This window comes from Rhamphochromis sp. 'chilingali' (genome assembly GCF_963969265.1).
Source record: "Rhamphochromis sp. 'chilingali' genome assembly, chromosome: 3".
In the NCBI taxonomy this organism is placed as follows: Eukaryota; Metazoa; Chordata; class Actinopteri; order Cichliformes; family Cichlidae; genus Rhamphochromis; species Rhamphochromis sp. 'chilingali'.
In genome coordinates, this window is record NC_137931.1 from 15,511,883 (window position 1) to 15,538,259 (window position 26,377).

General features: G+C 41.4%; 1 protein-coding gene across 5 annotated transcripts in view; it reads left to right on the forward strand.

Annotated features, from left to right (window-relative positions):
* Positions 1–26,377, forward strand: part of LOC308393944 (fidgetin-like) — a gene marked incomplete at its 5' end in the record, with an annotated part of 79,658 nt that overhangs the window by 27,040 nt on the left and 26,241 nt on the right. The window contains 2 exons of one of the 5 annotated variants that reach the window (XM_080878019.1): positions 18,824–19,057; positions 19,956–19,986. The exons of 1 other annotated variant lie outside the window; for it this stretch is intronic. In XM_080878019.1, the coding sequence (XP_080734145.1) occupies positions 18,824–19,057; positions 19,956–19,986 (265 nt within the window). Of the gene's footprint in view, positions 1–3,707; positions 3,830–18,823; positions 19,117–19,955; positions 19,987–26,377 lie in introns of those variants that run through there. 3 more of the 5 variants (XM_080878015.1, XM_080878018.1, XM_080878017.1) reach the window with 3 other exon arrangements.

Here is a 26,377-nt window from a genome sequence, read left to right on the forward strand (position 1 = left end):
GGATGCTTTAAACATTCCTCCATCTTCCACCCCGACCCCCTATTTGTTGGCAGTGGGGCACTTCTGCCTTGTTCTTCTGCCCACTATTGGTAGGGCCACAAACTGCTCCCATCACCTGGCATTGGTCCAGCTCTCACTTGTCAAGCTTTTAATCTGATTGTTAACCCAGTCCTAAGCGGCAGCACCGGAGGTTCTGTTTGCTCATGAAAGATATTGTGATTGATTGAGCGAAGTCCACAGCTACAGTATTTCAGGGTTGTTGTTGTCCAACCATTTAAATGTGCGGATTATCAAAACTGGTTCACGTGCTCTGCTTCTCAGGCAGAACCTTTATCTCTTTTGTTTTTTTCTCTCCTACTTTCTTAAATTAAGTTGTTCTCATCCCAAGGTCGCCCCTGTGCTTGTATGGCCTTGTGCAGCACAATGGAAGCATTATTTTTCCAGAGAGCACAATTTTCTGACCATTTCACCACTCTCCTGACAACATGTCATTCATTGTAGTTACAATACCTCACACTCAACATATTCTGAGAATTGTCTACTTTATGCTTTTCATCAAATGGAACAAGGCCTTGTCTTGCATGAAGCGTCCGCTGAAAGCTTGTAACAACTGCTCCAGTCTGTATAGGGGTGGAAAAAGTAGCTGAGGGTAAGGGTACTATTTGTCCTGAGAGCCAAGGACAGAAACAGCAAGAGAAGGCAGAAAGAAAGAGAAGGAATACTGAAGTGGAGGCTCTTTCTATAAGCACATCCCCTTAACACACTCGAGCAGCCTACTCATCAAATTTTGTGACATTTCAGTGAAACTTTTCAAGGCTGCTGCTTTCTGCCCACCAGTGACAAATGCTCACTGCAATATCTGAGAAAAAATCCTGAGAAAGTTATCTGAGTGAGCTCATGAGCTCTGTCTTCTTGCTGTCGAGGATAAACGTACACCTATATAATGCATAGTATCCACTAATGAGCCCTTCTGTTGCACGTAGAGTACAACAGAGTCTAGCACATGATTACCACAGCCCTTCACCGTGCACGAGGAAAATGCCAGCCAACGGCTTCTAAGTGCTCATTTCAATTACCTTCTATTAGGAATTCCAGCATTTACTGCCCCTCACCAAGAACCCACTTCTGCTGCCCACCCACTAACCTACACGCACTCAATCTAGCACCCCAATGGGCCAAGAGCCCGTAAAGCATACCAGCCGGCAAAACAATGCATGATGTAAGTTTGGAGAGCCACTTCATCGAGAGAATCAGGCTGCAACTGTCTCTGGAGATGTAAAGCGGAAGAGGGGGAAGAAGCAGGAAACAGAATGACTGTTTTTAGAAGATCCACTTCTTCTTGATGAAGCAAAATCATTCCCCCCCTCCTTGGTGAAAATTGGTCTTGTGAATACAGAGGATAACTAACACTAAAAATGGGTAGTTAGTGTTCAAGTGGAGTTCTCCAACTTGCAAACTGCCTATCAAATATGTGTGGAGGGCTTTTCCTTGAAACCAAATGCTGGAGTGCTCCCTCAAAGTAAGCAAAACAAAAATGAGAAGCAAGATTAGACAAAAGGAGGATTTGTAAAGTATAGGGAATTAATCCAGTGCTTTCAGGAAGCATAAACAACTGATGATGATTTTGCTTTATGATGCTTGTTGGCTATGGCCCAAACAAAAAGAAGAGAGTGGGAAAACAGCACACAACATCAGTCTTCACTAATGCTTGACTGACAGTCTGTTTGGTGTGACATGAGACAACCGCCCTGTTGTTTCAATTCTCAATTCTGCAGGAGATGATGGAGGGTGTTGATTGTTGTGTCATTCCCATGACAAAAAGGAGGCAGGGGAACCAATTAGTTGCAATAGCTTTCAACATTCCCCTCCAACCAGGATAAGACACAGAGGTTTGCACTAAGGCTCACTTGACTCTGCCACTGGCTTAATTATAAAGAAGGGATGTTTTCCCAAGGCTGGAACATGCACACATATTACTAATTCATTCTCCTTGCATGAATATATTGAATTTTGTATGCAGTGTGGCTTGGATGCATAAATAGTGGCATTTTTTGTACTGATGACCAGGCATTTTGTGCATATAGCATTCAGATGTGGAAAAAGAGATTGCCTGTGGGCATCAGTGATCACTTCTCAGGGAAAAAAATAGTTGGTGATGATAGACCAAGTCTTCACTTTTCAGCACTTTTTTTGTTCATAACTCCCTCAAGGGTCATGGAAGCAGTCTTTTCTAAAATAATCTGTGTACCAGAAATGTCATCAGTTTGTTGTACGGTCACTGGCAAGTCTATGAATTCTATTGATCTATTGCAAATGGATCCAAAGATATCAAAATTCATCTTGCCAAACCTGTTACTTTTTACAGGCCTGCACAGTATGTGTTTTAACATGGTAATAGCACATACCATGATACACCATTAAATAGGTAGTTTTATTTAATGCTTGCATCATCCAAATAAATACAGAATAATGATGCAAAAAAGTAAAACAGTACTGGCAAATATACTAGCAACAACAAAAGAAATTTTGCTAATCTAAGATTTCCAAAAAAAAATCTGAATAAATCTACATCAAAATCTTTTGCTATATGTTTATTTGCATTTAGAAATATAAACTTGATGAAAAGGTTAATATTTGAGATATTGTCATCAAGCACAGAATTTAATTATGCATCCATAAGATATAAATAAGCTAAGCTCATCAATAAAAATGTAGGATACCTGAGAGCAAAGAGTAGCAAAACTGATAATCATCAAATTTACAATCTTTGCAATATATTCTAATACTAATACTAATTCACAGGGACAGACTCATCCTTTTGCATAATGCATATGTAATAATGATAATATATTTATATAATACTTTGTAATATAGTGTATTTTATTTTAATCTTTTATCTTTATCGAGCAGGGGGAAACTCCTCTACTTTTTTTTTTTATCAGAAGGGCACCATGAAAATGCTCCATCCCTTTTGTGCTGCAAGTATCACTCACACAGATAGCATTGGATTAAAACAAACTACATGCCAGTTTGACTTGGTTCAAACTTGATTTTTTATTTATTTATTTTTTTTAAACTGAGATCAATTTTACGATGCTCCATTAGCCCCTTTTAACATCCAAGACAGCAAACAGTATTTTAGCTGGAGCCTCAGCATGCAAAGACTAAATAAATATTGGGTGCCAGCTGTAGCAATGGCTGAAATTTATCTCTGTGTGTTTATTGAATATTGGATATTAATACTGATGCAATGGCAGGGTTGCCATGTATTCAATGATTCTTTGATCCTATGTGTGCGATACCTGAAAGTATAGGTAGGTTTCACGCTCAGCTTCCTGGAATTAAAACATAATGTCAGCCAAGAAATGTAAAGTGCAGCTTCATTAGCTTTTACTTAACAGCATTGAAGTTTTTCACAGTGAATTTTTTTTTTATTCTAACAAATCATCTGCAGGGGTTGTTGCTGACTTGTTGGACTTCACTGTGTGAATGGTTCATCACATATGGCAGCTGCAAGCTTTCAGGCCAACTTGCTGAATTTGATGGATAGTGAAAAGGCCTTCGGGCAGCATGTGTTGGCCCTCCCTATCTAACGCTTTCTTTCCTTTTTTCTGCCTTTGTTTCTTCTTCTCCAACTTGCTCCCCGCGCCTATTGATTATCAGAACTTCCTCTCGACAACTTCCTCTCTAATATCTCCTTTCCTCAGCGTGTCTTCACTCCTCTGACTGTTGGAGGTTCTCCAGCACTCTCCAAACAGGTCTGATCCTTAACAAAGGTGAGGGGCTGGAGCTCGTTGTGTTCCAGCACAGCAGAGGTGAACAGAGAGAGGTCTGTGTTCCTGGCACTCGATTCCTTCAGCATGCTGTCACGTCTCTTCAACTCTCCCCTTCTCTGATGTTACCTGACAGGTTAGGGTGTGTGTGTGTGTGTGTGTGTGTGTGTGTGTGTGTGTGTGTGTGTGTGTGTGTGTGTGTGTGTGTGTGTGTGTGTTACATGCGTTCTGCAGTGAGGGGTAAGGTAGAGGGGGAGGGAGGAGGACAAACAACAGGATATGGATAGGGTCGGATTGGAGGGGGGCACAAGGGAAAGGATGCTAGGAAGAAATAAAGGTGGGAGGTAATCAAAAGCCGGGTGTATATGTGCGTTGTGGATCTATGTATAAGTGTGTTGGCATCTGTGTCTGTCTATCGATTTGTGTATTTGTGTGAGTGTGTGTGCCATGTACAGGGAGGGTGTGCGATGGCAATGCCTTCAGGCTCCTCCAGGCGTAAGAATCAGTGAGCAGGTGGAGCGCACCGGCAGCGCTGTCTTCTGACGAGTCCCTGCCGTCTCCTGTTTTGTCAGGACCCCTGGAGCAAAGACTGGAGAGCGTGCGTGCATGTGTGTGTGCGCGTAAGTGTGTGTTGCGAGCGGCTGGGATGCACTGTGATCATTACAATTCACAATGGCTTTGACAGCGGGGCTCTGGAGCAGTGGACACAGCATATGCCCAGGGAGATAACTGGTTGGCTGACTGCTTATCTTACAGGCTGGCCGCTGTGCTGACTGCGTCCACTTCACTAATGAATCCAAATCTTTTAATTCAACCAGACTTCACTTTGTATACAAGACCTGCTCGGTGAAGCTGATATGTCTGTATTGCATCAGGCAAGGCCATGAGTCTAAATTATTTGTTTGCTCTCAAAGTTGTGATTAATTTTGCAGAAGTCTCGCCTCTGTTCAAGTGGATTCAAAACAGCGGACAGAGAGCATGTTTTTGTTTTTGGAATGGAAATATTTGGAACTGCTGCTATAAAATGAAGCCTGTCTATAGTAATATTGCTGGAGAATTGTCATTTGCTCTTACATGCAAACTCCTTCAACAGAGGAAGAGTTGTGTGTGTGTTTATGTGTGACTACCCCAAGTGTGTAAGTGGCTCAGGTGGTAAAGAAAGGACGTCCTAATAATAGCCCCCTGTCTCCACACTGGTCCACAGGCTGTAGCCGTATCGATTCTGCCTCTCCATCTTCAGTGTTGCCCGGCATCGTTATAGAGCCGATACGAAGGGTTTGGTTGGGAATCCTGTGCAGCACAGAGCAGCTATTTCTCCGACCCGAGCTGGATAAAGCCGAACGCCCTGGGGGGAGACAGCAGTGGTTTTTAATTGTTTGTAGTGTTAGTTGGCCATGCTGGAGGCGAGCTCTCCAGGGATGGGCCTCCAGTCCAGGTCCTGACCTCACCGCTTACATACAAACATCAACAACAGCACCAACGTGCTAATGCACATATTCCCACACACATGTGCTGTAGAAATAGTGCCTCAAAACACATAAATACTTGTATTTAATCAAAATCAGAATTAAGAATTATACTAAAGCCTGAAAAGTCTAACAAAAAATCTTTGCTCTGATTTCATCCCCATGATATCCATTACATAGGGATGGAGGTTTTTTTCTTCACATTTCATAGGAACACCAAAGACATATACAACTCTACATTAACTATATGCAAACTATGGGGATTTCTAAATTGTGGTAACACGTACGATACATAATAAATGTGTTATGAATTTTACTTAAGTGCCTTTTATTCGTGTGCAAGACTAATTCATTCCTAACAGTGAGAACCCAAATGGACTTCTTATGCAGAAAATATAAAATCTTATCTGTACTTGAGCTTTTTTCCCATCATCTGCAGAAGTGGATGTTTTATCCTTTGATCTGCAGTACATTAAAGTAATACTGTGGGTTTGAAAAAACCATTAGATGGCCTTTTGCAGGGCAGCAGGTCTCTTTTAAAAGCACAATGAACCTCTACACAGATCAGGTTAGAAACTTAGTTAAAGCCACAATAACACATAGTCTCAAATTAGTCTTAAATGGTGTTAGCCCTCAAATAAGACTATTGACTCTTGACCTGTGCTGTTGTGGTTCAATTACACCTACAGCTTTTTCCTGTTTTCAGCTGTTCGGAGCGAGATGGCGAGTTCTCAGAATCACTCGAGAGTTAAAATATTCACATGCTGTGTGTTTTGCCTTCATGCCTGCCTATCTCGCAGTCCGTCTGTCTGTCATCGTGGCAGGTCTTGTTGAATAGAGAGTGGGTCATCTCCCTGACAGAGCTCAACTGGTAGTTATGGCAGCCTCGCCATGGCTGGCTGGCTCCACACAGCCACCAGGAGACAGGGGATCATCAAGTCTGTCCTCCTGCTCCACCACACACATATACGACTGCGTTGCACACAATCAAGTCCTCAATGTCTTAAAAGCAAAACATGCACCTACTATAATAAAGTTGTGAAATCATTACGACATATGCCTGCATGGATTTTACAATTATCACAGGTATGCACTATTAAAACATGTATTTAACTGGAGTTGAATTAAAGCACAAAAGTAAAGTGTTGATGTAAGCAGCAAATTATCAGAGGCTCAGGTATTTTTGTTTTTACTACACCTAAACTTGCATTTTTCAAATGGCGAGCAGGGGGCAACTCCTCTACTTACAAGAAGTAGATTTAGGCTCTGGCTGCCCTACCATACAAGCATGCAGTGTCCTCAGTCAGATGTAAAAATGGTTATGGACAACATACATCAGACATCTTCACAAACCAGCTGTTGACATCCTATCAGAATACAGTCATTAGAATAGACGAACAACTAGCTAGCAACTGAGCAAGGTTAAAACTTTATGTTATCATGACAACAAAAAGTTCTAGCAAAGAGCTAATTTTTTTCTCCTTGTGACAGCTTTTAAAAGAAGACCGAGCTCTTAATAACATTAAGATTAGTGAAAAACCCTAACCCTCGTCCTAGCCTAACCCTGCCTAGGTGAGCTACTACTTTGAACACATTTTAGACTTCATCAGTATAATTAGTATGATAAATGTTTCGTAATGACAAAAACTTTAATCATTACCTTTTAATAGCCATTGTAGATACTCGTATCTATCTGTGTACCAAAATTCATGACATTCTCCTTGACAGCACATCTCCACCACTGGAAAAGCAGCACAATCCGACACCTGGAAGGTTAGAAAATTGTTCTTCTTTTTATAGTTTTTGACTAACATTGTATAGTGTTAAATAAATACTTATATTTCCTAACATAAAAAGTGAAGAGTATTCAACTTTGATATATTTTCGCTGCTTAGGAAAAGCAAAGAGAAAAAAGAAAATAAAAAAGACATAACCCCACCAGTGAATGTCCCAGTTGTTCCACAAAGCCAACAGTGTTTTAATCTTCTTCGCCACTTAATGTCCCATTTAAATGTTCTGCAGTCTTCAAATATGAATCATAAATATCTGCGCCCGGGGGTTGGCCAGCACAGTCTATTAGAATACATCACTACCCTACCAGGGGACCACTTTGTGCATCCCTCTAAAATGTATCATATCTCCACTGTAGAGAGGGAGACATGACTTCATGTGTCTTGTGATGTAAGGATTATTACAATTCATGAAATTCAAACACTTATGGCAGTGCCATTAATTTGAACCATAAGCCATTGGGGAGAGATTTACTGCAGAGTTAAGGGCGATCACACCATTAAAGGACTTGGGAGGAAGATGGAGAGAGACTGCGAGAGATAGCTGGATAGAGCTGGAACTTAGCAATAGCAGCAGCTGTTTGAATTTCATGTATAAGTGCAGCAATTAATATTTCCATTTCATGCTCTAAGGTCAACTTTGCAAACATTTCCGTCAGAATTAGAGGGGGAATCGTTGAGTTCTGAAGGTTCACTAGTTAAACCATAACCCCTGCCTTCTGCTTTGGCTCTATCTCAGACTACATGCAAAAGTGCTGAATTTTGCATGAGCGCCTGAGCGTATAGCAACTGAAACTCTATTGCGTTGTTTACTGATAGTTCCTTGAGGCATCTCACTCCACGCAGCCCATTCCGATAAGACAACGCACACAGCTGTCTCTGGTCGGTGCTGTGTGAAGGTCTTGTTATACAGCAGAACAACAGGCAGAGGTCAGGACATGCAGACATGCTGCTTAGCTTCAAATTGACCAATAACAAAGTGCCCCCTTTGTGTTTATTTGTGAGCTAGAGCTGGTATAAATTCAAGTGACTTCACATTCTGAAACAGAATGGTCGGTCTTTCACACGGTAAGCACAACAAAATGCATTTTTTCTATTGCCAAAATTGAGATTTTTACTGCTGTTTAACATGATACGTTAAAAGTGTTATAGGAAAGATTACCTGACTTTCACCACTGACAGTTATGGCATTATAATTAGGAGAATGTTAGCAAAGGAACAGGAAGCTGTGAACAACAGCTAGCCTGGCACCTGCAAGTTTTACTAATATGTTATGTATGATGTGGGAAGTTTTAAGCAGACAAGAAAAAAAAGGGTATAATTTGATTTTTTTTTTTTTTGTGGAAAAACTGAAATTTGCAGAAATTAGAGAGAAAAACCTTCAAGTAAACCTTCCATAGCTTACTAGGCACAATACTATATAATACTCGGCCAGCAGCTCCTACAAAATAAAATGAATAGAAGCATGTCTAAGCTGAATACTGCATTTAAATCTAAGATAATAAGTATCTAATCAGTGTCTCAGGGAAAATTTAAAACAAAAAGTTAAACAAGCTCAGTAAAAACTTAGAGCCAGAGGAAAGAGTGAATAAAAAGCAAAAAAATTAACAAGATTGTGAGAGCAGCTAGTTAGAAAGTTCAATTCAATTCAATTTTATTTATATAGCGCCAAATCACAACAGTCGCCTCAAGGTGCTTTATATTGTAAGGTATACCCTACAATAATACATAGAGAGAGAAAAAACAACAATCATTCAGACTCTACACAGTCTGGCTGAAGCTGGCTGTGTGGAGTGAGCAGGAGGACCCAAGTGCAGGCATGAAAAACAAAACTTTGATTTAACTAAGGACAAGCCATTTATTTAAGGCTGGGTTAACAGTACAAAAATAAAAGGGCAAAGGTGAAACTAAACAATAACTTAGACTGGGTGAACTAAGATTCTAACATGAAAAAACCCTGAACGTGAGCCTGAACCTGAACAGGAAGCTCTGACGTGGATACATAAAAAACCTAGAAACATGACGTGAACATAGCAGACGACCGGACAAGAAATAAATGAAAAAAATATAAGAAAAGTCAAAACACTGGGTCAAACAACCCAGGACCGTGACAGAAAGTAATTATTCTTCAGCTACTCACTTAACAGTGTTTGTAGCTTGTGTCTGGCTCAGCACACACACCACTTTAAAATGGCCAATGGGAAAATAGTGGTTTTCTGATGGCCAGTTTCAATTTATGAAAATGGTTATGAAGTGGGTTATGGGCAATGGAAGAACCTAAAATCAATTTTGACATCAATCTGACCCGCTTTATTTAATATTTTAATTGATAAATATATGTGAGGGTAACTTTTACTGAGGTTCTATCTTCTATGGAAAAAAGTAAATGCAACAGCAGGTTATGATTTACCATAACGGTAAATGGTGTTGGCTCACAAACTTTTTACTTTTAGTCAGATACATAGAAAAAGGTTTCAAAGCAACACACATTGATTTTCTCTAGCCCTTATTTCACCTCACCATAGAGACATGTGTTTGTATGGTGGACTTTCAGAATGAATCCAGCTGACTGTAGTCTTCTCCAAGTGGCTCAAGCTCTGTGTTTGCTATCATTTGTCACATGGCTACAGTGTTATGGGTTCAAACAGAAATTTGCAATGGCTCAGTGCACTCCAACAGCACAGTTTTCCATCTCTGCTCTACCCTGGCCCAGTTTCATTATCCACAAGGTATTCAAGGAGTAATGGCTTCTAGGGCCACAAACCTATTGGCCATTTCAAGTTCTTTGCCCAGACCTTTGTTGTTATTGTTCAAGAACTGTGTGCAAGTGAAGTGTTTGAAGAGACGGAATCGCACGGCCAACTGCAGCCGTACATCTGATTGTGGTAGTAAAAGACGTGATCTCTGAGCAGCTCCTTTGAGGATTTAAATACACATTGTAATCTTTTGCTTTAATGCCAATTTGACAGCAGAAAAGTATAGGGAAAAAAGCCACAGAGAATTTATTTTAAATGTGGCCTTGGTTCTTGCATGCTCCAATCATGCAAGAAATTCTCCACATTCACTGACAATCACACAACTACAGTATATGAAGTAGGAAACTGTATATAAACTTGTTGTCTTTTCCCAGGCATAAAATGATTTTCTGCACCAGTGGCAACAATTAAGGAAATTAATGGCGCTGTATCGTGTCAACAAGTAAAAATAGCTTTGTTTATGTGCTTAAGATTTAGCTTTCTGCTGTGTCTACATTTAAACATTGTCTGAAAACCGGGCCGTTTTTCCTCTGGGGAGTAGCTGTAGTGTAACTTCAGCTCCATTGAACATCACTCTTCACTGGGTTTGAGGTATCTGATTGAGTCCATCCATGTGGAGCGCTATTGAATCAAAAGAGTAAACCTCAAGGATATGGCCCACCACACACGCACGCACGCACGCACGCACGCACGCACGCACACACACACACACACACACACACACTGTGAGCTAGGATAAATCCTCACACTTACAAATGACAGCACACACACAAAACCTCTGAATTTTAAGCAGGTGCACACACTTACAGTTATCCTAGAAATGTTTGGGCAGTTACACAAGTTTTTGTTACTCAGCTGTGGACTGAAACATGTTCAACTCAAAGTGCTATGTTAAATATAGACTTTTCAGCTGTAATTGGAGGTGTTAAACTCTTGAGGAAGCTACTTTTACAAACAGTCCACTGTTTTCAGGGGCTCTGCTGAAATTAGAAATGCTTTTCAGAAGACCTGCTTTAAAAATTAAGCAGGTAAAAGATCTGTAGTTTATTCCAAGTCTGACATTTGAATGGGAAAGCTGTGGTTCTTAATCCAGATCATACATTCAAAGGAGTTCTCAAAACAAGTGAAACAGGCCATGCCTCAGAGCGAGAGAACATTAGGAGTGTCCATATAAGCCATTGTGGTACATTCTGAGAGGAAATAATGAGGCCTGGAGGTCCGTGGTTGATACTGTAGCAATGGTGGATGTTCACAGCTGCAGAAAACTCTCCACCAGAGCGACAAACACGTTTCAGGAGGAAGGCTTGTCATTATCCAAGTCTAAAAAAGATAAGATTCGATAAGAGAAAATACAGAGATCACGCCACAAAGCCTCAGACTTTACCAAAACACATCTAAAGCAGCCAGAAGAGTTTTCTTAGGATAGATGACACTGTGATCAACTTGTGACAAATAAGGAAGCGAAACAAATCTGGGCAAGGCTTAGAGCAGATCATGATCTGAAGCATATTGCATTATGTCGCAACTGAAAATAAGTGTACCATACAGAAGTGGCCAAATCAGGAATTTTCACTTACAAAACTGAAGCCAGAAAGGTTAGAAACAGGCAACAACCAAAGCCAGCTGAAGTAAAGGCCTGGTAAAGCATTACAGAAGAGGACACCCATTCTTTGACAATGTTCAAGGGCTCCAGACTTTAGCCAGTTATTGCCCAGAAGGGGTTTTCTACAAAGAGGTACAAATCAGCATATTATTTATCCTAAACATATTTACATTTGTGCCATATCGTATTGTGCACAATAATGCCAGTATGACACTGTAACAGTGATGTTACAATGAGACAAGCCCAGAAATGCCTGAGAATGAGATCGGAGTGCAAGCAGTTGATGAACCATCACAATGGTTTACAAAATACGCAAGAAATCCATTCTTGTCATGGTCCTGAGTCTGACGACTCAGTGTTTTGTGTTTCTTTATAATATTCTGTGTTCTTGTTTATTCTGAGATGTCTTTGGGTTCGGTTTGCCATTCGTTAGGGTTTTGTTTTGTGCCTGACTGCTCCCACTTCTCTGTGTTCCCTCTGTCTGTCTATAGTGTCACTGTGTCTGCTTGTGAGTCTGTCTGTTCAGTTCAGTGTCTTGTCTGGTTCTCTGTGTCTGTTAGTTTCCTGTTTTATTCTGAAGGTCCTTGTCTTATGTGAGTATGTTCAGTTTACGTTTCCCCTGCCTCGTCTGTTGTGATTTCACTCAGGTGTGATTCCCTCCTGTCTCCCATCCTCTGTTGTCTCTCCCTGTCTCCCTACTTCTCTCGCTTTGGTTTTAGGTTTGTTTTTGTTAGTTGTTCCAGTTTAAGTTTATTCTCGCCTCACCGTTTCTGTTTTTCATCCTCCTCACTAAATAAAGTTCACTCTCGTCACAAGCTGCATCTTGGGTCCTATCTACCACTCCACGTGACAATTCTGACTTAAGGCAGAAATATTAGACTTGTTTTGAGGCAAAAACACATTGTCAAGTACAACCAAACTGTGAAGGGCCATGAAGCCGAGACGCTGGCAGTTGCTGAAGTGCAACCCAGAAGTAAAGGACTCGACCTAGGATGACTTGAACATTCATTGGTTGCATGCCATATGACACGAAGCTGCTTTTACTTAAAATTTCCAGGAAAAACAGTACCCAAGCTACTTTTGTGTTTACATTTGATTTATGTTGTGTCATATTGCTGCATCACTACTGTTGCATGATAATTCAATTTTATTCAATTTTATTTATAGAGTGCCAAATCACAACAACAGTTGCCACAAGGCGCTTTGTATTGTAAGGTAGACCCTACAAAATAGATACAGAGAACAAAACAACAATCATATGACCCCCTATGAGCAAGCACTTTGGCGACAGTGGGAAGGAAAAACTTCCTTTTAACAGGAAGAAACCTCCGGCAGAACCAGGCTCAGGGAGGGGCGGGGCGGGGCCATCTGCCGACCGGTTGGGGTGACAGGAGGAAGACAGGATAAAAGACATGCTGTGGAAGAGCTATACTATATAGTTGCTACTGCTGCTTGCAACTTGTGGCCCTAAATTCACTCTTTGAACTTGGTAGTCTCTCATCACTAATAGCAGCTTGCTGAATGATAAAATGCAGTCTAGTATTTTTTTCTGTATCGTCAGATATAATTTTGAGACTACGTTGCACACCCCAAATTAATGCAGTGTTTTTATTCAGCCCCTTGAATTAAAACTGAGAGTCTGCACTCCAGCTGCATCACGCCAAATAGGGTGGTGGTACGGAGGTAAACCTGTGAAAACTGCGTCAATGTCCAAGAACGTGTAAGAACTGTAAATGTATATGTTTTAAAAACTTCAATTTACGGTCTGGGCATTTGAAATCTTTCAATTCTTAATCTGGTCAGAGTAAAAAAGAATTTTAATTTCAACAACTGATTGAAGCAGAGGAGTCTGTGATTTATCATTTAATCCCAGCATGTGTCATCGGTTCTTCCCACAACATTGAAGAGATTTTTTTATTATAATTATATTGTTCCTGATTGTCACATGTTGATTTGCATTAGTGGTAAAAATAAATAAATAAATAAATAAATAAATAAAAAAAAGCAAATTCCTGCTCTGAGGGAGATTGGTCTGATTTCAAAGAGGCAACAGAGAGAGATAGAGACAGACCGGTCAGCAACAATAACCCTGCACTCACCACTGCAGGAGCCAATGCTGCACTACTCGGCTACACCTCTCAAGTGGTTAATTAAATGAGTCCACGCACAGAGCTAGCACACTACGCTTGGTTTACCATAAACAATGTGATTAAAGCGGCCATGGGGCAGCCAGAATGTAGAGTTGGGAAGAGAAAAAGAACTCCAATCACCATGGAGATGTGTGAGAAAAAAGGTATGAATGCAGATAGGGATGTCATTATTACTTTTTTATTCATTATTTTCATAATGACTGTCATTATGCACAGGCTCTGATTGAATTCCATTTTGTTAGTCAGGTTTGTGGCGAGCAGAATAATTATCACTTAAGTGATATTAAGATTCATGCTGAACATTTTCATGGTCAGAGCCTGTGCATGTGCAAAAGGACTTGCTTGTCTTTGATTATAAAAGAAAAGCAGAAAGAAGTGGAAATGAGTTGTGACTGATTAGAACAGAGACTGTAACGTTGCAGATCGTTTTAAATGCCAAATGGGAATATTACACACACATTTAAATGCACTGTTTTATTGTTTTTACTTTGATTACTTCATGAACAGCATAACCTCTTTTGTTCGAAATGGTAAAATTCAAAAGCACTCATCCAGTCAGTATATAAAAGTGATGCTTACATCGTTAGAGGTGTAACCATCAGTGGACTAATTCATTTACAGCATGTGAAATAAAGTGTATTCATTGATTAAATCTGTGCAGCCATAAAAATGGAGGATAACACGGTCATTTAGTTGCAAAGAGACTTTGCTTTGTGAATCTGTCAGAAGAATCCAACAGTTCTTTATGACGCATAAGAAGAGTTCTTACCAATGTCAGCACATGGTGACACTGTTTCATTCGATTGTGAAGTCGACAGAGGCCTCGGTGCTCTGTAACTGAACTAATGCATCCGTGAGACGTGGCTGCTTCAAGCACCCGTATTTTATCTCTTTACGCACAATCTTTGGATGATTCTTTTCTTATTGTCAACAAATGTATGGCCTAGTTTTCTTTGTTCATTGTAGCCTACTCAAGCAGGAGGAGGAGGAGCATTTTGTACGGTGGAAAAGTCTCGAGTTTCCCCTCATTTCTTCATGTTTTGGCAGGAAAATACGTGAAAGCTTAAAATGAATCTAATATATGAGGCAAAAACAGAGTTAGCACCATTCTGATGAGCTCGAAAGTCAATATTTGGTGTTATCACGTCTATTCTTGAACACAGCCTGAACTGGGAAACCACTGTACTTTTCTGCACTTTTACTTTTGACAAGATCTCAGCCCCAAACCAGAGCGTCCTCATGAATTCAGATTCATCACTGAGACCTGTCGCCACTAATTTTCATTCTGCTTCTTATGTAATTCAGCATACCTCAGCCTTTTCTCCCTGTTTGCCTTCCTTAAGAATTACCATTAAAGAGTGACTACATGGAAGCAAAATACAGAGAAATGGGGGAGACTTTTGCACAGTACTGTATGTAGGCAACAGTATATTTCATGGTACAGTAGAATGTAATGCTGTATATATTCTTACATCAGGATGCACTCCATATAAAGTAAATACCTCTTCTCCTATAGGAATTTTAACACTGACAGTTTGGCATCAAGTGTGTATATATATATATATATATATATATATATATATATATATATATATATATATATATATATATATATATATATATATATATATATATATATATATTCTCCAGTATATATATATTCAATATTCCAGTGAAATCTTAAACATCATATCAACATTTTTTATATAAAATATTTAATATCTTTTCAAAAAAAATTTACTATAAATTTGATATAGTTAAAGGATCACCTTATGTAACCCTGTGCTATCAGATCATGACTTTTTTGTCATGATTTTTTTTTTTCGCTCTCCAAACCCTTAGCAATCAGGAGATCACAAATATTTTTTATATTTTCCAAAAAAGTCCCTTTTGTTTGTCTCTAAAACAAAAAGATTAGATTAGTGTGTGGCGCTAGGGTTGGGGTCACCACTGATGAGGACTTTGACCAGGCTGATGCTTAATGACTGCAAAATATTGGAGCTGAATTCTTACAAACATAATTTTTATTAAATGATGCTATAAATAAATAAGAAAGAAATGTGGTGGTTTGGGGGTTTGATCGTCTCCAAACATAAAATAAGGAATTTTTGGGCACTGTGTGAAATAATATATTGCTAAAGATAAAACATTCCCTTACTTGCTTTGATTTTGTCAGCTTCATAATATATGCAAGATGAGTTTGTGGCTGTTTTGGCCTTTAAAAAAAGGACACATGAATTCCCAGCTGAATTCTTATTGAGTTCTTCGATGTACTTGCACATCGAAGAACTCTCTGTCTCCGTGTTGTCTTTTCTCTGCTCTGTCTCTCTCTGCCTCACACAGCAGCAGCAGCGGCAGCAGCAGGCAGGCCTGCAGCTTACCAATGCGTTCAGTGAGGGGGGATTTGGCCAGGCTCTAATCAATCACTGACAGATTACCTCCAAAGCCACTTCCACAGCCATTAAAGCAGGACAAATGCAGAATTGCAACTGAACAAGTTGGAGTTTTTAAGCCAACACCAGGACTTCCTGGTGTTATTTGTCAAAGTCAGTGCTGCTGAGCCGCATGAGTGGTCGTGCGAGCGTGTCTGTGTGTGTGTCTATGTGTGTGTGCACAGGGCTCAGAGGCAAAGCGGGCCAGCCGTTCACACTGTGTGTCAGGGAGAATGAGGGAGAGAGCAATAGACAGTAACAGAGTGACTGAGTTATTGTTAGTGTGTATTTTTATGCTCTCAGGTGTGTGTGTGTGTGTGTGTGTGTGTGTGTGTGTGTGTGTGTGTGTGTGTGTGTGTGTGTGTGTGTGTGTGTGTGTGTGTGTGTGTGCAGGTGGCTGCGTCACTCTTGGGCCACTGTAGCTTACAGTAAATCACATTCCCCTTATTGCCAAATTTAGCAGCTTATGTTCAATAGGCTCTGCTCAAATCTACACCGCGTCCTATCAGGCCGTTAGTCTGGGTTATAAAAGAGGACTGGCCACACTCTAGCCTCAAAGCACAGGCAACTCATCCCTTTTTCTATTTCCCTATATTATTATTCTTTATCTGAGAGACTGGAAACACTGTCTGGGCTTTTATAATCTCTCCGTTTTCTCCCCTTGGATTTCCTGCCTTTGAGATTCCCCTACAATTGTACCCCATTCACATGGGCTTTGTTTACATCAGGGTATATTTGATAGAAGACACTAAGAAATTGGATATCATCATTTTCATTTTCAGCCTGTATTACCAAGGGAATATGGCCTATTCATAATGTAAAGAAAAAACGTTTTATTCTATAAGCCTTCCTCTTTATCCAAATAGATTCTGACATTTTTACTTCGTGGCAGACAAGGCAGGTTAAGTGCTGATAATTATTTGGAGAAGATGAAGAAAAATATGATATGCAGGGAGGTGACATCAAAGCAACGGGTTTTGTTGCATGTTCTGCCTCTTATAAGCGGGAATATGATACATTTGCAGCCGAAGCTTGATTATTGTGACGTTCGGGGATTCCTTTGATTAGGTGCTTTGTTTTTGCCTCGCATTAAAGAACAGGACCTCGTGTTTCATTTAGCACGGTAATTTCATAAATAACACGAGAGATTTCTTTGGGTTTTATTTATTTAATTAATTAATTTGGGGCTGGTGGAGGGAAGGGGAAAATTCACCAAAAAAGTGTAGCGTTGAAATGATGAGGCCCGACACTGAAGTCTGCTGGTGCTGGGGTTGAAATTTAGCTGGTCATGTGACTCTAACCCCCCCTTCTTATGACCCTGGAGATGGAGAGAGAAAGACAGAGAGGAGGAACACAGGAAACAGGATTGCATTGGAAGGTGTGTATGCGCATTGTGTTTTGTGCACTGTGTGGGTGTTCATATTTGTGTGTGTGCGACTGTGTTTCTCCACCCCCCTCCTATTCAATTAAGAGCTTAAGCTCATTAGTGGCAGACTTACATCATTACCTCTCCAATGGCTAATGAGTTAAAATCTATTTAGATTTATGTTGCTGTTAAATCTTTCCCACACACACACTTTTACACGTCACAAAAGTAGCCTTACACAAGGTTTTCCATAGCAGTGAGCAGTGTGGGAGCCTTTTATAGCAACACTGAATATTCAAAACACTTGAATTATATCTTTTGCCTTCAGTATGGAAATCAGAGGGGGGGGGGGGGGGGGGGGGGATGCTCTGTAATGTAGTTACACACTGTAATGTAAGACAGAGACCTGTTTTCCCCCAGTTAAACATTACAAACCTGATGCATGGAAGCCTTCTTCCCTGTAACTAATAATTAGCACTTCCTAACAAAAAGATCACTCCTCCATGAAGCCATTACATAGTGATTAACTAAGGTTTCAATCAATTTTAATTAATCCTTGATTGCATTGCCGGCTTGACAATTTTAATGAAGTGGTGGAATTGTAAAATAATAATAATTATTGACAGCGAAAGTTGCAGCGCAGGCCCGAGCCATAAGAAGCAGGAAGGAACGAAGGGAAGAAAGGAGGAAGGAAGGAAGCCACTGGTGGAGGTGTGCGTGACCTCAGCATGGATGCACATTTAACCCCGAGTTATTATTGTTTCAAGCACATTTTTAATAACCTCACTTAAAACTTGGCTACATTAACGATGATTTTTTTTCTCTCCCCCTTGCGCGCTAACTACTTAGTGGGGTGATATTAGGAACAATGAAGTGACAGGTCTTCCATCTTTGATGTCTTGTTTAAACCTGGTCTCCCCGCTGACGCTTTGATAACGCGCTAACTGGGACATTTTCATTCTAATTAGGGCTTCAATTGCTAATTCCATACTGCCTGCTATAATTATCACTGGGAGATATTTGCGACTGCTGCGTGCGCTCGTGTTTTTTTCTCTCCATCTTCTTCTTCTCTGCTCGGTTTAAGAGGTGAACGCTAAAGTTTATCATCAGTGAGAACTTTTAAGCGATCGCAAGCACTGTGCTTAAATCAGTGTCCATGTTAGAAAATCAGTTCGTCGGTGATGTGCAAAGATTAAAAGGCGTTTCTTTTGCGTCAGAAACGCGCTTAAAGTGTGTCTGTCTGTGTGTGACCTTTCATATCCTAAAACAGCTGAGTGGAAGTGACTTGTTAAAAGGCGCCTCTTCTTCAGCGCAGGCGTCCTCACTCTTTCTGTGTTTGCCTCTTTCGGCTCATCTCCCATCACTACTTCCAAACTTAACATACAAATCAAGTGCCCACAACAACCTTATGGGTAACAATTGGATTTTTTTTCCACCCCCCACCACCACCACCTCCCTGCTTCGCCGCCGCCTCCTCCTTTTGACGCATGCGTGTTGGCGAGCGTACTGGTCAGTCTGAGAAGCAGCTGTTCAGCGCTGGTGAAATTCCAACATGGCAGTGGCTGTGGTCAGTGTCTACTGCGTTAACTTGGGATGGTTTCAGCTCACACGCATCCCGGCTTAACCTCGGCACCTCGCTCATCAGCAGGACCCCTCCCAGGGATCGATGCGACCATAACGCCCCCCCACACGCTTTCTCACACATACGCACACGCACACACGTGAGAGGTCGACCTGTCACTGGAGAGCAGAGAGAGAGAGAGAGAGAGAGAAAAAAAAGGTAAGGAACGGGGATCCGCTGCATCTGCAATTAGAGCGAGCGGTCAGAGCAGACAGCGCGTCTGTGTGGAGGAGACGAGCTCGGAGCAGCCCGCCGCTCATCTCAGAATAGTGCATGTGCAGTTTGTGATCTGACAAGTTTCCCGATTTGCGAGCGATGCCCTCTGCGTAACGGGTTATTTATTCATCTGTCGGTGAAGCGCACCTGCGCCACGCCGCGCGTGGATCGCACAGGCACGGACACGTAGGCTGCACCGTTGGCTTCCTGTTTGTGTGTGTCGACTGTGCGGCACTCCGAACAGAAAAAAGCCACAACTTGGGTGCACACACACACTCACACACACACACGCGGAGGCTTTTTTTTCCTCTCCCCATTAGCTTCCATGAGGCGGGTACGGTTACAACAAGTTGCGCGTGCAGTCAGCGGATCCGGTGATATCGCGGCACGTGTTAATTAATGAATCTCACAAACTGGACATTTGTGGTCGTAAGGAGCGGATTTAACTCGGATGACAGATCCGCACCAGTTGATTTTTCTCCGATATCGTCCTCCTCTTCCTCCTCCTCCTCCTCCACTGCTGCCTGTCATCTCGGGCTCCACTTTCTAATGAGATGCATGTAGGTTAGATGGCTCTCCTATTGAGTTGCTTGCTCCAAAGACTCGCAGGGCCCACCTCTCACACGGCTTGAAATCCGAGCAGTGTTGCACCCAGAAAGTGTCTCCTATTGTAAAGCTTTTTTTTTCTTTGAGAGGGAATCCTTCCTTCCGCCTTTTCTTCCACAAATTAATTCCAATGCTCTCTCCTCCTCTTCCTCTCTCTCTTCTTCTTTCTGTTCCAGCACGACATGATCAGCAGCAGCAGCGTCTATGGTAGGTTGATGTTTTTTTCTCCATCAACTTATGTACTTTTTCACTTAAATATATTGTGTGTGTGTGTGTGTGTGTGTGTGTGTGTGTGTGTGTGTGTGTGTGTGTGTGTGTGTGTGTGTGTGTGTGTGTGTGTGTGTGTGTGTGTATTTATGTATGTAAAACTATTAAAATAACATTGGGCAGCTGGGGTTGGGGGTAGGGGGGAGCTGATGACCTCAGATTGTTTTCAGTGTTGACTCAAAAAGTGAATTCTTCATGTTTGAGATGGATGTCCAAATTGTAGCTGTGTTGTTTGGATTAATTTCCTTCTCTTAATTTTTTAAAAACTATTTTTTTCTGTAACACAAACACAGCCTTGTGTAGCACACACACTACCTGGTAATTAATATTTGGTGACTAAGCCTGCAACATCTAAATTACACATGGCTTAATTTTGCAGCTCTAATTCGATTTTTTTCAAGATATTAAATAAATGACATATTTGTAATGGAATATTGTTCTTGAAAACCCTCAGAGCTGCAGATTAAATACAGCAGTTTGAGTAGGCTAATTATTTTTTTCCTTGACATTTCAAAATATCATTGAGACAGAATAATGTGCTCAGAAATTCACTGATCACTTAATGAAACAAATGGATGTGACTGGAGTCACTGTGCGCGAGACCTCTGTCACATTTTTACAAAGTGAAAAATACATATTTATGATTTTTTTCCCCTTAGTTGCACCATATCTTTTTTCCGTTATTGTACTAAAGAAACATTCAGTGCTAGTTATTATTTTTCTAATCAGGTGAGGGATTTCCTGCGTGATAGAAGAACGCTGATGACACAATGAGAGCACCTTGCTCCAAAATTAAATTCAGTTTTGAAATTTCAGCCACATAAACACGCAAACAAAACAGCCCTGCATGCGTGTTGCTGTTGTGCCGATGCACAATAAGAAGGTTCACGTTGAAGGCGAGAGTTTTAGGATGGATGACAGCCAAGTTCTGTAACTGCACAGTCTTGTTTTTTTTCTAGTGGCTGTTAGTGAGAACTCAACCTTTCGTCTCTGATCTCTGAGCTCACACACGCAGTCGTTCGCTTCACCTCACCTCCTCTCTCCTGCTGCTGCGTGTGTCTCGCCTTTATTTCTCTTTATACGTGCGCGTGCTGATGTTCTAACACTTTGGTGAAAATGTAGAAGTTATCCTGATACTGGTTTCATTGTTCCAAATTAGCATGCAGGTATGCACATGTAAGTAGCAGCGAACAGTTAAAACTGAACAGTTTCTGCAGCTTTTTTCCCCTAAATTAGTCCATACTGATTTTATTTGGACGTGCGGGTCTGATTTGCAGATGTGATTTTTCTGTTCTTTTTATTGGGCGCTCGCGTACACTTGTGTTCTTGCTTTGTTGCTGTTTTTGAGACTCGTGTGAAATGCGGGCTCTGACGTTTGAGATGGGTAGCATGAGTTTTTCCAAAGGCAAGAGTGTGTGCACAAGAAGGAAACGCAGGAACAGCCACACGCGCTGTTGATTTGTGTGTGTGTGGCCTACTGTAAATAATGTAGATACTGAGCGGTTTGTTTATTCCTTTGCTCCAGTCCTCACCGTAAGATCTGCGTCCACTGTGTGAGCTTGTTGCAGTGACAGTCGCAATAATCCCCCTCATTATACACATAAAGTATCGCCTCACATCTCCAACGGCCTCACAGTAAAGCTAATAGGGACAGAGTGTGGAGAAATAATAGGAATAGCAGAAAAAGTGCTTTACAAACAGGCAGCCCTTTACTCTGACTTTATCTATCTAAATGTGGACTTTTCCTTCAAATGAACAGAGAGAGTCGGTGTGCTGCGAGGGTGGCTAAGCTACTCCCAGCGGGGCCGTATAAATAAATTATCCTGACACTTTCTATCAGTATGTAATGTTTACCATTAAAAGCTGTTTTACCATCCTGCAACCACCGGCGTGCGATCTAGTCTGCCCCGCGGGACTCCTGCCAGATGTAAGGGGATGTGCATGTTGGGGGGGGGAATACCGGGCTTTTCAGACAGAGGGAGAAGGAAGGAAAGAAAGAGAGACATTTGTTGGTCCTTGCCACGTCCATATCAGTGGATTTCTCCTGTCTGAGCATCCTGACAAAGGGGCCTCTTCAAATGAGATCCAGGCAGGGTTGTCATCTTTTAGCAAATATGTTAAGTGTTATCTTTTGTGCTCTTGGCTTGCTGAGCGGAGCTGGACCCCATGGGAGCCTGGCGCATGCAAATAGAACAAATCCCTCTCGGACCTGTCTGTCTGTTTCGCTCTCTTCCATCTCTCCACCTCCCCTCCCTGCTCCCCTTCTTTTCTCCGCGTTTGCTCGACAGTGCGTCAGCCTATCTTGTCTCTTTGCTCTCTCATCTATTTCACTCTTTGTCCACTTATTTCCTCCCTCTCTCTTCCTCTCTCTCCCTCGTTCTTCTCTCTCTCTGTCCCAGAAGACAGTGCTGGGGCTGTGTGTCAGCTAACTGTAGCGAGGCTGTGTAGTCTTTGTGTGTTTCCCTGCGTGCTAGCTGACAGCCCCCTCCTCGCTGATCCAAGTTCCTCTTCTCAGAGACGGCAGGTAGCTGTCGGTAGGGCCGCTGCCTGTGTTTCTCCGTAGATGAGTGGACGCCAATTCCTTAAAATCCTTGACACTGTGATCCACTCTATCCTCCTCTTCCTCTTTCTATGTTTCCCCCTCCTCCCCTCTTTTCCCTGCTACACTGGCTGCATCTTTTTTTTTTTCATAGTTTCACATGGGGGTTTTGTTTTTTGTGACTGACAGTTGCCGCTTGATAAATTTTATTTTTTTTCCTCTTTTCCCTGTGTTGCGACTCAACCTTTTTTACACACTCTTCTGATTCCTATTCACTTTTCCTGGCATCTCTCCTTCTCAGTACTGACTAGTTATTATCCAGTCAAAATCTGATGGGTGTTCTTAAGTGAAGGGATAGCCACATAAGACTGACTCAGTGGAGGAGTAATACCTACAGCTTACTACCAAAGATCTTGCTGTAACCTGTGATGCTCAGTGCTAAGATTGTGCTTTTACACTGCCAGACGTGGTTCATCAGGTTTTGGTGCTATTATAAAACGGGAAAAAACATGTAAGAAAAAGTTAGACGTTAAAAGATGTGAAGTCATGAATTTAAGTTTGACACAAATGAGGAAAGAATTGCAATAAATGCAGCAGAAACTGATCTATGACCAATGTAGCCAAATTTACAGATTTATTACCCCCCTCTCAACACACACACACACACACATGCACGCACACCATCCTCTAAAAGACATCCTGTCAAATTCATTTCCATGTTAATTCCAGGATTAAAAAGCATTATCTCCATTTCTTTGAACTCTGAATCCCCACAAAATGTTTGAAGTTTCTCATTTTATGTAATGCATCGTTTTTCATAGGTTTTAATCAAATCAAAGCGACAGTTATTTTATACTTTTTCCTCCCTCCTACCTTCTTTTGCTATCCCCCTATTTCTGAATTTTAAACAGACCTCCGTTCACCTCCCTTTACTCTTCACCAGCAATCTCCACCACCCGTGGCCCGGATTCTCTGGCAGATATTAAAGCATTCTGCGTTTGGAAGTGTTAAATATGCTAAGGACTTATTAAAAAAAGGAAAAATATTCCACACCATTAGACCTTTAATAGACATGGCAGCTCACAGCTTATCCTTTACATTGTGCCTTGAAATGAGAAGGCACCATTTCTAATTAGGTTATTGCCATGGAAGTCTTGTTAAAGTGTGCGAAGGGGCTGCCGCTCATTTGGTTTGACGACGGAGGACCCCGACGAGAGCCTCTTTTTTTTTGTTGTTTTTTAAAGAAAAAGAAAAAGCACTGGCCCAAAGAAAACAGCAGCTAAAGAGCAAGACAGGAGCTGACTGTGATGCCTTGCTGCTGCTCTCCCTTTGCGGCTCTGACTGGATGATCTGATTTTGCTAACAGCGAGGCTTGGCCAGATAGTGACCGTCTGCAACCCCCCCCCCACAAACCCCCAATCCGCCACTCAGTTTGAATATCTTGATTAGTAGGACACCTTTGGCAAATGGAAAGTAAGTCAGCAGCACTTCTTATTTTTATTTTATTTTTATCTATTTATCTATTTATTTTTGTCTGAGGCGGTTGAGGTGTGCGTGCGTGTTAATGAACAATGGCTCATTTGGCGCGAGAGTGAATTTGTATGTGTGTATGGGTGTCTGTGTGAGCTTGGAAGGCTGCCAGGGGATGGACACAAAGGATGTTGAGTGGCTGGGCGTGTGGCACAGCATCACTTAGCTGCCTGTGGCCTCAGGGAGATGGACACAAACTGGGAGCGAGAGCAAAAACAACTTCTATTGCTAAAGAGCTCCAAATTTGACTGTGGCTATTGCAGGGTTGCTACGTTTTTTTTATCTATTTATTTTTTACTGGTTTGGTTTGTAAAATGTTAAAAAAAAAGAAGAAGAAAAAAAAATTTGAGTCACATGTTGTCTAGCTTGAGGTGATAACTTTATAGTCTTTTTATGGCTTTTTAAAGCAAAGCAAGAGACACAAAAGATTTATGTATCTCATTTTTTCTGCTGTGAATAAGTAGCGTTTGTTAGCGGAGTTATGAGTTAAAACAGAAATTTCACTGTTGTCATGCTTTTGACGATAATTCTTAACATTCCCATTTATTTGCATTTAAGTGCTGTACAATCAACACTAATGCCAAGCTCTAAATTTGCCTCAGCTTCAATTTCAAAATGAAACTGTTGACTGTCTTTTGTTTGACCAGCAATCAAAAACTTGTACATATGAGTTTTTTTCCCAGTGACATGAAAAAGGAAACGATCTGCAGCTCAGTCGCTGAGAAATTGTTTAACGTCTGCATGTGTGCGTGTGTGTGTGTGTGTGTGTGTGCGTGTGTGTGTGTGTGTGTGTGTGTGTGTGTGTGTGTGTGTGTGTGTGTGTGTGTGTGTGTGTTCAGGCCTGCTAAGGAGGATTGTGTGTGATTATGTTGTTTCATGCTTGCACTGTGTGTGTGTGTGTGTGTGTGTGTGGCCAAGTTTCCCCACTGGAAGCGGGCGAGAGCATTAGGATGTTGCTTGTATGACTCTGCTGGCAGGATGGACACATGTGGTAGATGGCTAATGATAGCACGCAGCGTATAATGAGATCCTACTCTCCGTCTGTCTCCCCTACCTGGCATCATGCATTAACCATACAAGAGGAAGAGGAGGCACGCATGGTATTGACTTTTGAGTGGGCGTCTGCTTGTCCATTGTTGGTTTTGTTTAGCACTAAGAGTTCAGCATGGCTGCAAGCGCTGCACATTTATAACAAGTTTTTTTGTTGTTGTTGTTGTTTTTTTGTCAATCGTGGCAGAAGCCCTCGGTATGCATGTGTACGTGCGTGCGTGAGGCGAGAATCTCTCCTCATCTGCACCTCTTGAGCTCTGTTAAATGGTTGTAAATTGATTTTAGATGCACTCCAATGTATACACTTAACAAGCCAAATGGGTTCAGTTGGTGGGTTAGTTTATGTGGTCAGAAGATTATTCTATTAATGTATTCCTCACTCTGTAATCCACAGTATGCTGTGTGAGGGAGGGAGTCACTGGCAATGGTCCATCTTCTTGCCCAGTAACATATATTTATCCTCTTCACTACACAATCCTCTAGGCTGCTCAAATCCCCCAGGGGGTCCCAATGACATGCTTACTAATGTGTGCTTTGGAAACGGAGTGCTATTGTATCCCCTAAATCTCACAAAGCACTGTATGATTTGCCCATTGTCGATAAATCGCTTTGCTTGTGCCAAGTACTTGCATCTCACAGAGGCTTAATGCTTTGAGGGTTTCAGGGACAGCTTCAAGTTCCTCTTTTGTTGATTTCGGGGAAAAGTGCCAAGACTGCTGCGCTGAATATTGTTTTGCGTATGGAGGAGGGAGGGGAGGAAGGGCCTTTGCCAAGCAACTCCATTGAGCCCTGTGAATGGGCCATTCATATTTAGGAGAATCACCCAGATGCCATATTGTTGGCTCAACAATGCTAAATATTCTCCAACAAGGATGGGATTGTAACAGGATTTTCAATTGTGCAAGTGTTCGAAAAGGATGTTGAGAAGAACAGTATCCAGCCTTCAGTAACTCTGAAATGTGTGAATAAATAAGTAGAGACATTAGAAGTCATAGGACAATTCAAGTGTTTTCCAAACTAGTCGTGTGTATTGTTGCTTTTTTCTTGGAAAAATGAAACCCTCTACACAATATAAATGTTTTAAAATATTCAAAATTACAGGATCTGTTTAGCAACAACACCTGGAAGTACATTACTGCCTTTACAGGGTTACTGACCGAGGTTTAAAATTTCACTTCCGGACTTTTAAAAGCAGGGTGTGTCTGTAACTGG